General features: G+C 38.0%; 1 protein-coding gene across 1 annotated transcript in view; it reads left to right on the top strand.

The window, feature by feature from the left end:
- il1rapl2 (interleukin 1 receptor accessory protein-like 2) overlaps positions 1 to 13587 on the top strand; it is a 347852-nt gene that overhangs the window by 142969 nt on the left and 191296 nt on the right. Inside the window, exons 3-4 of the mRNA XM_067402543.1 lie at positions 4715 to 4901; positions 6356 to 6509. Coding sequence (XP_067258644.1) covers positions 4715 to 4901; positions 6356 to 6509 — 341 coding nt within the window. The remainder of the gene's footprint in view (positions 1 to 4714; positions 4902 to 6355; positions 6510 to 13587) is intronic.

Here is a 13587-nt window from a genome sequence, read left to right as displayed (position 1 = left end):
GCTTCAGTAAGGGACTGGTTTTTGACTAAGACAGGGCACTTGATCTCCAGTAGTGTATCTCTGTTCATGACACCATCCGGACTCGCAGCAAGCCATGGCTCACTCGGGCAAACCACCAAACCTTTCACATCGATGTCATGACCTTGGTCTTGCAGGAATTGCCTGGCGTGCTCTTCACCCTCTGCTCCTTGCCGGGTTGCTGCGTTACCGTGAAAGGTAGGATGGAGGTGTTCAGACAAGAATTTGTCTGGTGCTGTGGTAGCCCGAACTGGCACATTCTTGGCTGTGCTTGCTGTTATCCGTACCCGTCGCATGTCATGCCACAGTTGTTCCCTGCTCTGTTCTTTTGTGTGCTGCTCAATGTACATAAATTGGGTTGTGGTCATGTCAATGTATGTGGTGTAGAATGCCCTACATTTCTCACATTCAAGTTGTGTGTTGTGATCATCATGATGTAGGGGCAGTGGAGCTTTTGATGTCTCGGCAGACTGAGCAGGGAGGCTGGTGTTAAAAGTGAGCTGCATTAGTCCACTGCCAGGTGCAGTGAGAAGTGCCGCTATTGGTGTGGAGAGACAGTAATTTTGCCATTCTTCCAGTGTCTTATGGACTTTTACCTTGCAACTAGGTGTAGAAACTATGCTGGAGGAGGATGCCTGTGATGCTGGTTGGTATAAGTTATTTCTGCGGAAAGACACATCTCTGATTTTTTGCTGCCCAGTATTGCTTTTTGTCCCGACATTCCAGCAATTCTGCACATCAGTGCAGGCAAGTCCTGTCTTCCCTTGCCTCACAGCATTTTCTACCTGCAGACAGATAGAAACAAAATCACACACTTTTTAATTAATGGCTTGAGCATCACAGCACAACTGACTTCTTTTAGAGAAAACATTTTGTAAATCAAAATAACATTAACATCAATGTTTAACCCCTTTATGCCTGAGTTTATTTAGACTTAAAAAAAAAAATCTGGAAAAATATGAAAAGAATAATAAAAGAAAATACACGCTGCATTTCTGGATTTTTAATTCAACATAATCAAACAATTTATGTTAAAAAAACTCAACAGATGTTTACTTCATCCCAAGTACAAGCAATATAAACAGTTTTTATGGTTAATATTTTACCTTTACCTTTGTTAGATCACATTTAAGAATTGCAACCTTGGGAACGGCAGTTGTAGTTCACACTCTCTCACACTTAGACACAATCTCTCTCTCACATGCATACGCACACACACACACACACATACAGACACACACACACACACACATACAGACACACACACACACACACACATTTGTATTACTCGTCGTGTTCTGTTATAGATTAACACACGGATAACGTTACATACAAACATCTTAATACAAGCATAAGATGGGCTAACGTACCTTCCAAAGCACGGCGGCTGCATGGCTACAGGAACGTTCCGGGTCCAGCGATACAGGTACAGCCTGCAGTCTCCACATCTCCAGTCTTGGTAACTAAAACCCAGGCGTTATGCGCTGAATTGTTAACGGACTGGCTTGGTTGAACATCGGCCTTTAGGTAAATTAAACTGCCCATATCGTGTAAAAGTACACAGCCCACTTTGTCTGAAAGGAGGTACTGAAACGCCTCAGAGCTTTTCAGGTTATTAATTGCATTCCCATCCACCGCCATTGAATCAATAAAATAAGAACAGATCTTGGATGTTGTTATGCTGGGCCATATCGACATGTTGTCCGCCCATGATGTTACCTTACTTGGATGCGGAATGGTCAAAACACCATTTTTAACAAGCTTTTCGGTCGAATGTTACCATTCCAACGCCATTTTTGCACCACTACTCAGCCTGCGCCGGAAATTCTTGGCAGAAACAGGAAGTAAACCGGAAGTGCCCGGGAAACTTATCTATATTGGTATTTAGCAACAGCGGCCGTGAATCAGTGTGTTTTCGGTAGTTTTTGTATTCTATTTATCATCGTAATGGTAAATTATTAGTGTTTTTGTGGAGGTTGCACAAACTTCAGCCTGTCAGGACATCGAGTACAGAGATTTACTAACAAGAAAAACTACGCTGCTATCTTCTGTGCCGGGGTTTGGTTTGTGCAGGTGAAGAGACGGGACTTCACTTCTGCATGTGCTTCGAAAAACGCGTTCATTTTAGACTGGAGGATTATCATCCTTGCGATATGATAGAGTTCAACATTGTAATACTTCTGTAAATGATTATAATGAATAAACTTACACACGCGATGCTTCTTCACCATTTTTACTTGAATCAATTTCAACACTGATGAATACAAATTATGTACACATGCATACAGTCTCACACTCACACAAAACAGTTTTGAATGATCTGCTGGTAATGTAAATACTCAAATTTCATGCATGTAAACTTATATATACATTCAAGTTCACACAACTACATAATCACGGCGTCATATACATCCTCACACTATCAGTGAATGGGCACGGAATAAACTCATAATACAGAATTAATGAATAAAGGATAACATGAAACACATACAGTAACACTATATGTTTGGCCGCCGGCGGGAGACATGATCACGGATCCGTCAGAGATGCAGCTCGATGAAGACTTACGGTGCACATTTTAAGTTTTGTGTTTGATTATTACATTTGCTAACTACCAAATCAGTCGTGAAGAGAAACGGCTATATCACATAACATTAGTGTGGACGGATATTAACGCGTCTGACATAGGCTACACTTGATCAAAGTTTATTCGTTTCTGTAATTAGTAATCAGTTAGGCCTACTCCTAGATGACCAATAGCTTTGCTATTGCCTGATTCATGATAATAATCTGTACAATATTGTGATCTGAGCACATGTCGTTAACATTATAAATATAAGCTAACACCGGTCGCTGTCCTGTTCTCCATTGCTTCTCCTCACACAACAGCTCAATTAGTCTCTTTTGACTGTTATTCTGTCTAATTCTGGCCTGTCCCTGCTCTCTTGACCACATAGCAGGCTAATTGTATGGCTGTGATTAGTTATACGAGTATAAATAAGCATTTACAATTTCCTCAGCATCCGAACTGTCATTGCGATCCATTGTTTTCCTATAGTTTATATTGATCGCGTTCCCTTCAGTGACGTCACGTCCGATTCGTCCGCATTTTTCAGATGCGGAAGTAAAATTTTCTCACAAAAAACGACTCCAGAAGCCTATGTAGCGTATTTATGCGTGTTTTTTCAAGAAAATCTATTTCATACATTATTTTTCTACACATTGAATCACTAAAGCTCTAACCTGCAATATGCCCTTTAAGCAAGCAATACAGCAATTTTTACACAATAGTTGGATTAAATAAACAGCATGTTGGGCAAACATTTAACCCAACCACTGGGTCCATTTTCAACCCAACTTGGGTTGTTTTTAACCCAGCATTTTGTAATAATAGTTGCAACTTTAACTCTTAAATGTGCATTGAAACTTGCCTGCTGATAAAACCTATGATCCAGAGACCATATTCATATAACATCTAAGGCATCTATAACATCTGTAGATCTTAACTGGCTGAGTTAGATGGTGATTGACACTAAACAGTAGAAAATCACTCCAGAGTCTCTTCAGCTAATGTCATTGGCTGTTAAAGTCTTGGGTTGATTATAATAAATTGACATGTTGATAACACACACATAAGCAGTCTTTCAGAATGCTCTCAATTTCATGTAGCCTAGATCAGATACATACTATATGCATTAGCGGGTGTGGTGGTGCTTATGGGGACGTGTGAGTATGAGGTTGTGAGGGAAAAATCACAGTATGCTCACTACAAAAAACTAGACTACACCACTGGATCCACTGTATTTTTATCATTAATTGATTTCCCATTGAACATTATGACATGAGTTAACAGATTATTTAATAACAGAATAGCACAGCACAACTCTCAGTTAATCCAGCTGGGTGTTGTTATAGCATAAAGGAAAAAGACCAGAAGGGAGCAGTGGGGGTGTTAATAATTATTAAACTCTTCCTATCTAATGTACTAGTAGCTGTGCTTTGCTTCTGTGGTTTATTGCACCGACAAAAAAAAAGTGCAGTAGGCAGATTTTAAAGAATGTGTGGAAAAAAATAGCGATTTCTAGAATCTGTGCTTAATGAATAGGGAAAATCCTGGTTTACTTCATGTTTACATTCACATCATTGAAAGTTTCCAATTGTACATAAGCCCAGAGGACATGCATTGTCATTATACACCATTTTTAAAAGAACTATAGTGAAAAACGTCTTAAAAGAAATGGTCACGATTGAGGAATAGCAGAATGTATTGCAAAAAAACAAAAAAACAAAAAAAAAACCAAACAAACAAAAAAAACACAAACAAATGGAATATCCTCAAAGAGGGAGTCTACCAAAATGTGCTAAATAGCTCAGCAAGCATAAAACTTAGAGAAAGCATTGACTGTGGATGTGTACTTCCAGTGGGCAAATGAATGTGGACAGTTTGTATAAAATCTTGTATGTAATGTGTAAAGAACTTTTTGAATATACACTTCCTGGCCAAAAATAAATAAATAAATAATAAAAAGGCTCAAATTGTGAAAGAATGGTTTAATATGACTTTAATATGTTCCTTGATGTACAATGTTATGAGTGTCCGATGCAAATGTCTACTACAGTGTTTTATATTACAATGACCTCTTATATGTTAAAAGATTCTTTATGTCATGACATTTTTAATGGTTTGTTTTCTCAGAAACTCATCATACTGTATGAAGGTGTCCATGTCACTGACGGTTGAGGAGAGTGAAGAGGGACTCTGCTTTAGCAGTCGAATACGTTACCAGGAGAGGGCCGAGATCACCAAGAGCAAAATGATCACCTGCCCTGACATCGATGACTATCTTGCCCCCTACAAGCAGCCTATCATGACCTGGTACAAGGTACAGAGTTGTAACTCACACAGGATGAGTTGACCCAGATTTTTTCAACTAGGATGTAGATCTTTTTTGTTTCTGTTTCTACCCCTTCCCTAAACATTCTTTCTGTCATGACCACTCTCAGTGTTTGGCATGGTAATGGGTATGACAGTGTTGATGATATGTCTTGGCATAATAGTTCTGCTATGCTGCTGCATTTATTGATGCTGCTGCAGAGCAATTACGGGACTTGCTACTGCCACTACATACACGGCATGCTGCTATGATCAAGTAAGATATACTGTTGCCGTACAGTATAGCGTACATGAATTACCCGTTGCAGATCTATACAGGTGGAGCTGGAAACTTTGGAGGGTTTTTGAAGCGCGCTGCGCTGCTAAGGCAATGCTACCAAAGTATTTTGAAGGTTGAGCACGCAAGCTCATTGGCTACTGGTACAGCAGAAACCAATCAGCAGTGTCCTGTAGATAATGATGTGATTACGAGCAGGTTGAGTTAAAGGACCTATTAGTCTGTGCCTATTAGTCTAGAGTTTCACGACAGAACTTTGTATTTTCCCCTGAAATAGAGCTGCACAATTAATCATTAAAAGATTGCAATCTTGATTCAAACACTCATATGATCTCATTCCTAAATGACAATGATACGCCTATGTCTATTAAACCTTTGACAAAATCACACCGGAACATTAAAATCTGTGTTGGCGCTGCTGCTGACCCAGAGAGAGCATTTATCATGTATAGAGTGATACAGTATGAAACAACTTCACAAACAGATTTTCAACCACACAGTTTTGTTATTTCTGTATTACAAATATTCATATTATCAAGAAGTACTGTGATAAAAGTACGGTAGCAATCAAAATGGAGAAAATACCTTTTGAATGTAACTTGGTGCTTCAAATAACGATTGTATCGATTACATCGTTATGCCACCAGGTTTAAATACAAAAATACAAAAAAATGTATTTGCAAATGAATCGTTCATTTAAGAGATTTGTTTGAAAATGCTGATTCATCTAATAATGACGCAAGTGAGCTATTTATGAGTCATTGAATCATTCATTCAAACCGTTTTCTTTTTTTTTTTTTAATAATGCATTCAGATTTTTCAGACATTAAACAATTTAAAAAGACTGCAGCAATTAAAATTTTGTCAGAACCTCTAGTAAATTACAAGTTATTTTGTTTAGTTGTCTGTTCAGAATTGTGGAAGAATCGTGATCTCTGTTTAAAACATGGCCATAACCATATCTTGAACATTGGGGCCATGACAGGTTTGAGATACACTGCCTTAAACCATCTGATTTCAATAGGAAGATTGTTCCAGGACCAAAAATGTTGTTTTTCTTGCAAAATCAATAACCTTTAGGTTAATGGGTTTGAAATGAGTTAGTGTGACAGTTGGATAGATGAAGAACTCCACAGATAGTCAGTTATTTTTATTTGTTTCCACAGGAGTGTCAGAGGAAAGAGTGGAGGAGCTCCATAATCATCAACACCACCAGTCTATGGATCCCAGAGGTGCAGGAAGATGATGGAGGAAATTACACATGTGAACTTAAATATGGCAGCAGAGTTGTGAGACGGACCACAGAGCTCAAAGTCACAGGTACGCTTTCAAACTGATTCAAATTGAACACTGTGTTTGAGGCACATCGAAAGCAAATAGAACCTGTTTTATTCAATAGCCGCTTTTCCACTGCTGGGCCAAAGCATTCTTGTTGCTTAACCTTTCCGTTCCGTGCTGATCCAGCCCAGTCGGTATGGATATGGTTTCATTCTCCACTGTGGGGCTGATAAAAGCCGCTCTTTGGAATATAGTACAAATGCGTAATTTGTTGCCTTGGTAACGCAAGAGTTTTCAGACAGTATGAGATGTAAATAGCGACCATGCTATGGAGGATGATACTATTATTAACTTGTAACTTGTACTTAGCTCAAATGGCGCACTTGGCCCGACAGTGGAAAAGCAGCAATTGATGCCATCTACACTGGATGCATCAAGTAGTGCTGAGATGCTGACAGTAAATGGGTGCCCGTTCTGTTTCTACTGCGCTACACGTGCTTGTCCTATTTCCATCAAGAGGCCAGATGGATTTGGAATGTCACTTTGGCGCGTCCAGTGCAAACAGCCTCAAGCCATTGTGTTGCATCATGTACAGAAAAGGGAAGAACTGGTTGAAATCACAATTTATAATTTGACTGGCTAGATTTACATCTTACCAAGCTGATACAATGTGAGTATCACATTTTTAAAAGATACTTAGCAGAAAGTAATCAGTATTTATACATTTTGAATGGAAAGAAGTTCTAATTGAGTCCATGTCAGACACCGGCGGAGTTTATCTGCAACCTTGATCAAACTCACCTGCCTATAGCTTTCTAGTAATGCTGAAGAACTTGTTTAGCTTGTTCAGATGTGTTTGATTAGAGTTAAAGCTAAACTCTAAAGAATCCCTGCTGCACTTCACATTTGGAAGTACATTTGGAGTAGGGCTGCACGATTATGGAAAAATCATAGTTGTTGATTTGATTTCCCTCGATACTGTACATCAAATGTGACATTTCAAATATGAATATATGAAAACAGTAGTATAACAATAGCAGCTATAGATGACTATGTTCTTAAAGGGATGCCAAAAATTGTTTTCACTGGCAGCCTTGTGCCTCAAGCCACATGCTGGAGGAAACTGAGGAGTAGGTTTGTTTAAAATCAAGCCCTTGATTCAACCCTCCAGCTTAAACTCCCCCATTTGTACACATATCCAGGCTAAATCCAGCACAGCATTGAGCAAACAATGGACTGCACAGTTTTATACAACACACAGTGATGGAATCATAATAAAATCTGCTTTCACAGCTTGTGTCTAGATAGCGCTCTGTCTTTTGAGCATTCCCTTATAGCAGGGCTGGGCAACTCTGGCCCTTGAAGTCCACTGTCCTGCAGAGTTTAGCTCCAAACCTGATCATACTCACCTCCCTGTAGCTTTCTAGTAATCCTGAAGATCCTGATTAGCTTGTTCAGATGTGTTTTATTAGGATTGGAGATAAACTCTGAAATATAGTGGATCTCGAGGGCCAGAGTTGAGAACCCTGCCTGATATGCTACACATAATTGATCTGATCTCATGTACACTCACATTAATATGAATGAATTGCTTGCTTGACAATAAAGTAAGCAAGCAAGCAAAATATTTTAAGAGGAGCTTTGGTTTGTTAGAAATACCAATTACGTATGTCGCCCTAATTGGTTCTTGATGTTCATACAGTATGCATTGAGCGTGACCATGAATACCCTACAGAAATGAGTGACCGTTATGTATGTAACATTTCACTTAGCAATTATCATCTAACAATGAGTTTATGAGGCGTTTATGTTTGATTATAGCACAGATGTATGGAAAAACATGAAACAGATGTTAGATTTTTCATAAACTAGAACACTACTAGAACAATAATAGATTGTAACTTGCTCTCTTACTAAAGGTTCAAGGTTAGTTTATTTATATAGCACATTTAAAAACAGCAAGCATGGCAACCAAAAGAAAATAGAAAGTGATACATACATTCACACAAAATACTCATACTGAATGAAAAGCTATAGAAAAAAAGTAAGTTTTAAGAGAAGATTTAAAAATAGTTATAGACTGTGCCGATCTGATATAGGCTGGTAGACTGTTCCACAGCCTGGGGCCAGCGATAGCAATCACCTCTCTGCTTTAATCGCGATCTGGGGACACAGAGAACTCTCTTATCACCAGATCTCAGATTTCGAGTGGGATTGTAAGGGTGGAGTAGCTCAGACAGATAGCTTGGTGACTGTTTATTTAATGATTTAAAAACAAAACTAAAGCAACTAAAGGTTGCCCAAGATAAACTGCACATACTGAATGTGACTATGGAACGAAATTATTAAGATTTTCAAAACATCAGTTATCATGTGACTATTTGACAAAGAGAAAGAAGTTTGCAAAAAAGAAATAACAGTGGCTGTGAGCTGTTTGTTTGTTAATCCACTTTCACAATGCTGCCAAAAACTGGGATGCCACCTTGTCTGTTGTTCACTACACCCATTATGTATGGTCAAGACTTTTTACATGTCACAAAATAATGGGAGATGAGACAGCAGCTTGTCTGAGGACTGGTTTGCTAATGAGCCTTCGTCGTAGATGAATTGATAGGCCACGAAGGAGACCCTCCTTCCTGCTTGTCGTCTTACAGGGCAAGACAGCAGCATAACACACACATTTATCTCAGTGTTGTCTGACACATTTGACGTTCTCTGATCCCCCGCACACATCATCATCATCATCACGTGTGGGCAAAGATTGCCACACGCCTTTATTGTTTTGCCCAAGTGCCAAAGGCAGATGATTTGTCTCTCTTAGACACAGAACAGGGTCTAAAACTCAAAAATATATCAAGAAATAACAAAGTAATTCAGTTAACCCAGCAGATTTGCACTAAAATCATGGAAGGTTTTGCAAGAGGAGAATTTTATGAAAGGAGAATCTTTACATATACTGCATATCTTTGTTGGTTCAATCAATGTTGGTTCATAAAGTGACAGCTCTCAAGTTCTAAAAATTTCATAATAATAATAGAACACCAAGGGTGTCATTGCTAGGGTGTTACTACATTGTTATAGGCTGGCCCAAATAAAAAGCTGATTTTGAAGGAAATAAACAACAAATGACATACGGAAAATAACCAACAGTGGACTAAACTGAACAGGGAGTATATATACAGGACATAACAAAGGAAATAAATGACATACAGTAGATAATAATATGTAACCATAGAAACTACAGGGACATGACCAGAAACCAAAGAACTTGAAACTAAACAGAGCAGGGAAACAGGAACTAAGGGAAACTGTAACCTTAATAGTTTGTTAAAATCATTCTACTAATTAAACTAACACTTCATAGTAAGGTTTCATTTGTTAACATTAGTTAATGCAATAACTAACATGAAACAATAATTTTATATCATTAAGTAATGTTGTATAACCTCACCATGAAATCAAAATTGATAATTCTTTTTTTACAGTGTCACAATCACCATCTGTTCCTATCACGTTCCTGTTCACTCCGGACTCCATTTCCCATAATCATCTCTTGCCTACCACTTGCACTCACTCCACCAATCACCTGTTGCCACATACAGCCATGCACACTCCACACTAATCACCACACCCAGCTGATACGCATTACCTGGACTATAAAGGACTCATACACACACCACCTCACTGCAAAGTCTTAATTCCTAGTGACAATTCTGAGCGTACCTTGTATCCTGTCTGCCTGTGTTTGATCTTGCCTGTTCCTGTTTATTGACCCGTTGCTGCCTGTCCTGACCCTTGCCTTGTATACTGTTCTGTGAATGATATCCGCCTGTCCTCGATCTACTGCCTGTACTCTGACTACGACTCTGCCTGTTCCTTGCTGTTCCTGTTTGCCCCTGATCGACCCAGCTTGCAGGGATTATAAAAGCTTGCACATGGATCTCTGCCTCAGTCCCGCTTCGTTACATACAGACTGTTGCAGTGCTTATTATAAATTATTTATCCGTGCACATCATTATATTTTTTTACAAATCATATGCTCTCGTAATCTTTAATCAAAAATGTTAACCTCCCCTCCCCCTCATGACGTATTTCTTGGCAGAGGGTGGGACTAAATATCCTCCACAACTGACTGGCATTCAGATCTGCCTCCATTTAAGTAGCAACACCCAGCTTCCTACAATTCAATAAATCCCTGAAGGACAAAAACACATCCCGCACTACTGTTTTTTTCTTCTCATATATACATCACAATAGGGAACAAAAGATTATTGCAACTTTCGTTTGCTGACTTCCATGTTAATTTCTACATAAATACTTTTTAGCATTTCAAGTTCTTTAAATTACCATTAGTTTATTATGAGCAAACATGAACAATACTAAATGCTTAACTATTTGTGATATTAGTGAATGAAACCTTGTAAAATGTTTCTAATTAAATTCAAATATAATATGGACTGAATTTAAATATATTGTAGCACTGCACTGAGCATTTCGATGACAGGTGTTGAGCATACAAAACAAACATTTATGGACAATTGAAGACTAATACTTTTCAATGTTTTAATTTTCTGCTAAAGCTTCATCAAGAGCATAACAAACGATCAGAAAATCTTACGACTTGCATATAACCTGACATATTAAATTTTGTGAGGTTCGGTCTGAGCTGAGTATATGCATATTCGTTGAGAGCACTGATGTGTAGATGAAATGATCTTGTAGGACGTCAGTAAACTCAGGCTCTGAACCATCATAGCCTAGAGGCACAGGATCTGTATTATCATGATAAAATATGGATTGGGGTAAGATATGCTCAGACACAGCCTGCGGTGAGAGAATAAGCGTGAAATAGTGCCATTATCATGCTGTATCGTCTCCAGTATCACTAGGCCAAACAGATGAGCAAATCTTCAAATAGAGAAATAGTTATGTAGTGACTGCACAATGACTGCATGACCATAACATCTCTTTCGACGGCAGGCAAGAGACTTTTTTTTCCAGCGTTAAAATACTTGGTCACATTTTATTTTAGGTTATTTTAGCTTTACCTACTATGCACTTACTGTACATAAAAAAGCAATTGTTAGGTACAATGTACTTATTGTGTTCATGTTATATTGCAAAACATTTGTCAACTCAAGTATACCTTTATTTATATAGCACTTTACAATACAGATGATTTCAAATCAGTTTTACAGTGTTAAACAGGATAGCATTGATCAGTGATGCAAGCAGGATTCAGATTGCTGTAAATCAGCTCTAAAAAGACAACAGTGTCGTTGTTCAACTGAAGTCAGATCAGTGTTGATTCAGTTTGGTTTAATAACTGTGTAAAGTTCATCAATTATGAAATGAGTTTAATTCAGATGAAGGAGCTCAGGAGAAAACAGTGATGTCATCCTCCAGCTCAGTTCATTTCTCAATACCTGTCTATATATATATATATATATATATATATATATATATATATATATATATATATATATATATATGAAGAGTTCAGATGCAAAAGCCGCTAAACGCCATCTCTGTCAAAAATGAGATAACGACATTGAACGAATACTTACGTCACGTAGTACACGTTCAACAAATCACGTGCTTCAAATCCTCTAAATCGCAGCGTCAGCCCATTCAGAAATATCGGTTTGTTGGCAAAAGCCTCTAGACGCCGCTTCCCTTTGGCAGCAAAAGCCGCTATATTCCGAGAACCAATCAGAAGGCGCGAATCGAATCATATGATTTCGAGCGGTTTCAATATAGTGGCGCGCTGAGGAGATTTTTTTAGAGACAGATTCAGATTGAGATTTTTAAAATAAAAGATGGAGTACGATGAAATGGATCAGCCTGTCCTACTAACATTGAATGGCAGAAGAAAACATTATTTACCTCAAAACTCCGCCTGTCATAAGGCAAAATAGCCTGCAGTGGAAATGGCTTGGTCGCAATTGTATCATGCACTCATAACAGTTCTTCGTGCAGTGCCGTTACTTTGAAAGAATCGGATTTATTATACATCAAACAACAGCTCTATTTCGCCAAAGACAAAGTCAAACAAGATGCTATTCTTCTGTCTCATATGGAAGCTGTGCCATGTAAACGGAGGAGGCAAAAAGTGGAGGCTGAATAGAAGAGACGTGTTAGATCCCTGTGTAAAGAGGTTTGTCTACTGTTTAGTTTTGAAATGATTGTGCTATCATATTTTTCAGGGTTTCTAGTTGCATCTTTAGTGATTTTTCAACTATTTACTATGTCTTGCCACAAATAGGTGGATTTCTAGGTTTTTGCAAAATAAGCACAAGTGGATTTATATGGAGGACCAGGGGTGCCACTTAAAAATAAAAAGAAGGATCAATTAATTAATTTAATAATTCAAACATAAAAATGTATATAAATGAATCACTTTTTATATGGGCAAATTAATAGACATATTTAAAGTTGTTTATTTAATTCCTGTTTTTAAATGTAGTTTAATAAAACAATAAAACAATACATTTTAAAAAATCTTTTTTGAATGTTTAAATAAATAGACAAATTTGAAATGGGATATTTAATTAATTTTTTAAAACGTAGATCAATAAAACAATAAAAAGTTCATTAGTAAATCATTTTAAATGTGCATTTAAATCGCTTTTTTTTAAAAGAATTTGGCAAATGCTTTTCTTTCTCTATTTACCAATTGCTTTTCTTTGTCGGTTTGCCAAATGCTTTGCTTTATCCATTTGTCAATCGAGTGGTAAAATGCCATTGGACAGTAAACACGTGGGAGCAACCAATCAACTTTCCCTTCAATTTGAAGAGCCAATCCTCTCTCACTTGTAACACTCACTGTCATTGGACAGTTCGTACGGTGACCTGGAGGGGACATGTTCGGTTCACTTAGTTTTGTCGTGGCCACAACACTAAACTCGTGGGAACGTGATAATGTGTCGTGGCCAAAGATATTAATTTGTGGGAACGGCCACGAGATCGTTTTGTCGAGGAAACAACATCCTTATGTCGTGGCCTCGAGATCATAAGTTGAGGGAACGATATATTTTTCTCATGGCTACGAGTTAAATGAGTAACCTGCGCAACCATAACAACCTGGAATGATCATAAATGGACAATACCATAATAATAT

Source organism: Chanodichthys erythropterus, chromosome 1, assembly GCF_024489055.1.
Source record: "Chanodichthys erythropterus isolate Z2021 chromosome 1, ASM2448905v1, whole genome shotgun sequence".
In the NCBI taxonomy this organism is placed as follows: Eukaryota; Metazoa; Chordata; class Actinopteri; order Cypriniformes; family Xenocyprididae; genus Chanodichthys; species Chanodichthys erythropterus.
The sequence above is the reverse complement of the archived record's forward strand: the minus strand, read 5'-3'. Positions and strand labels throughout refer to the sequence as shown.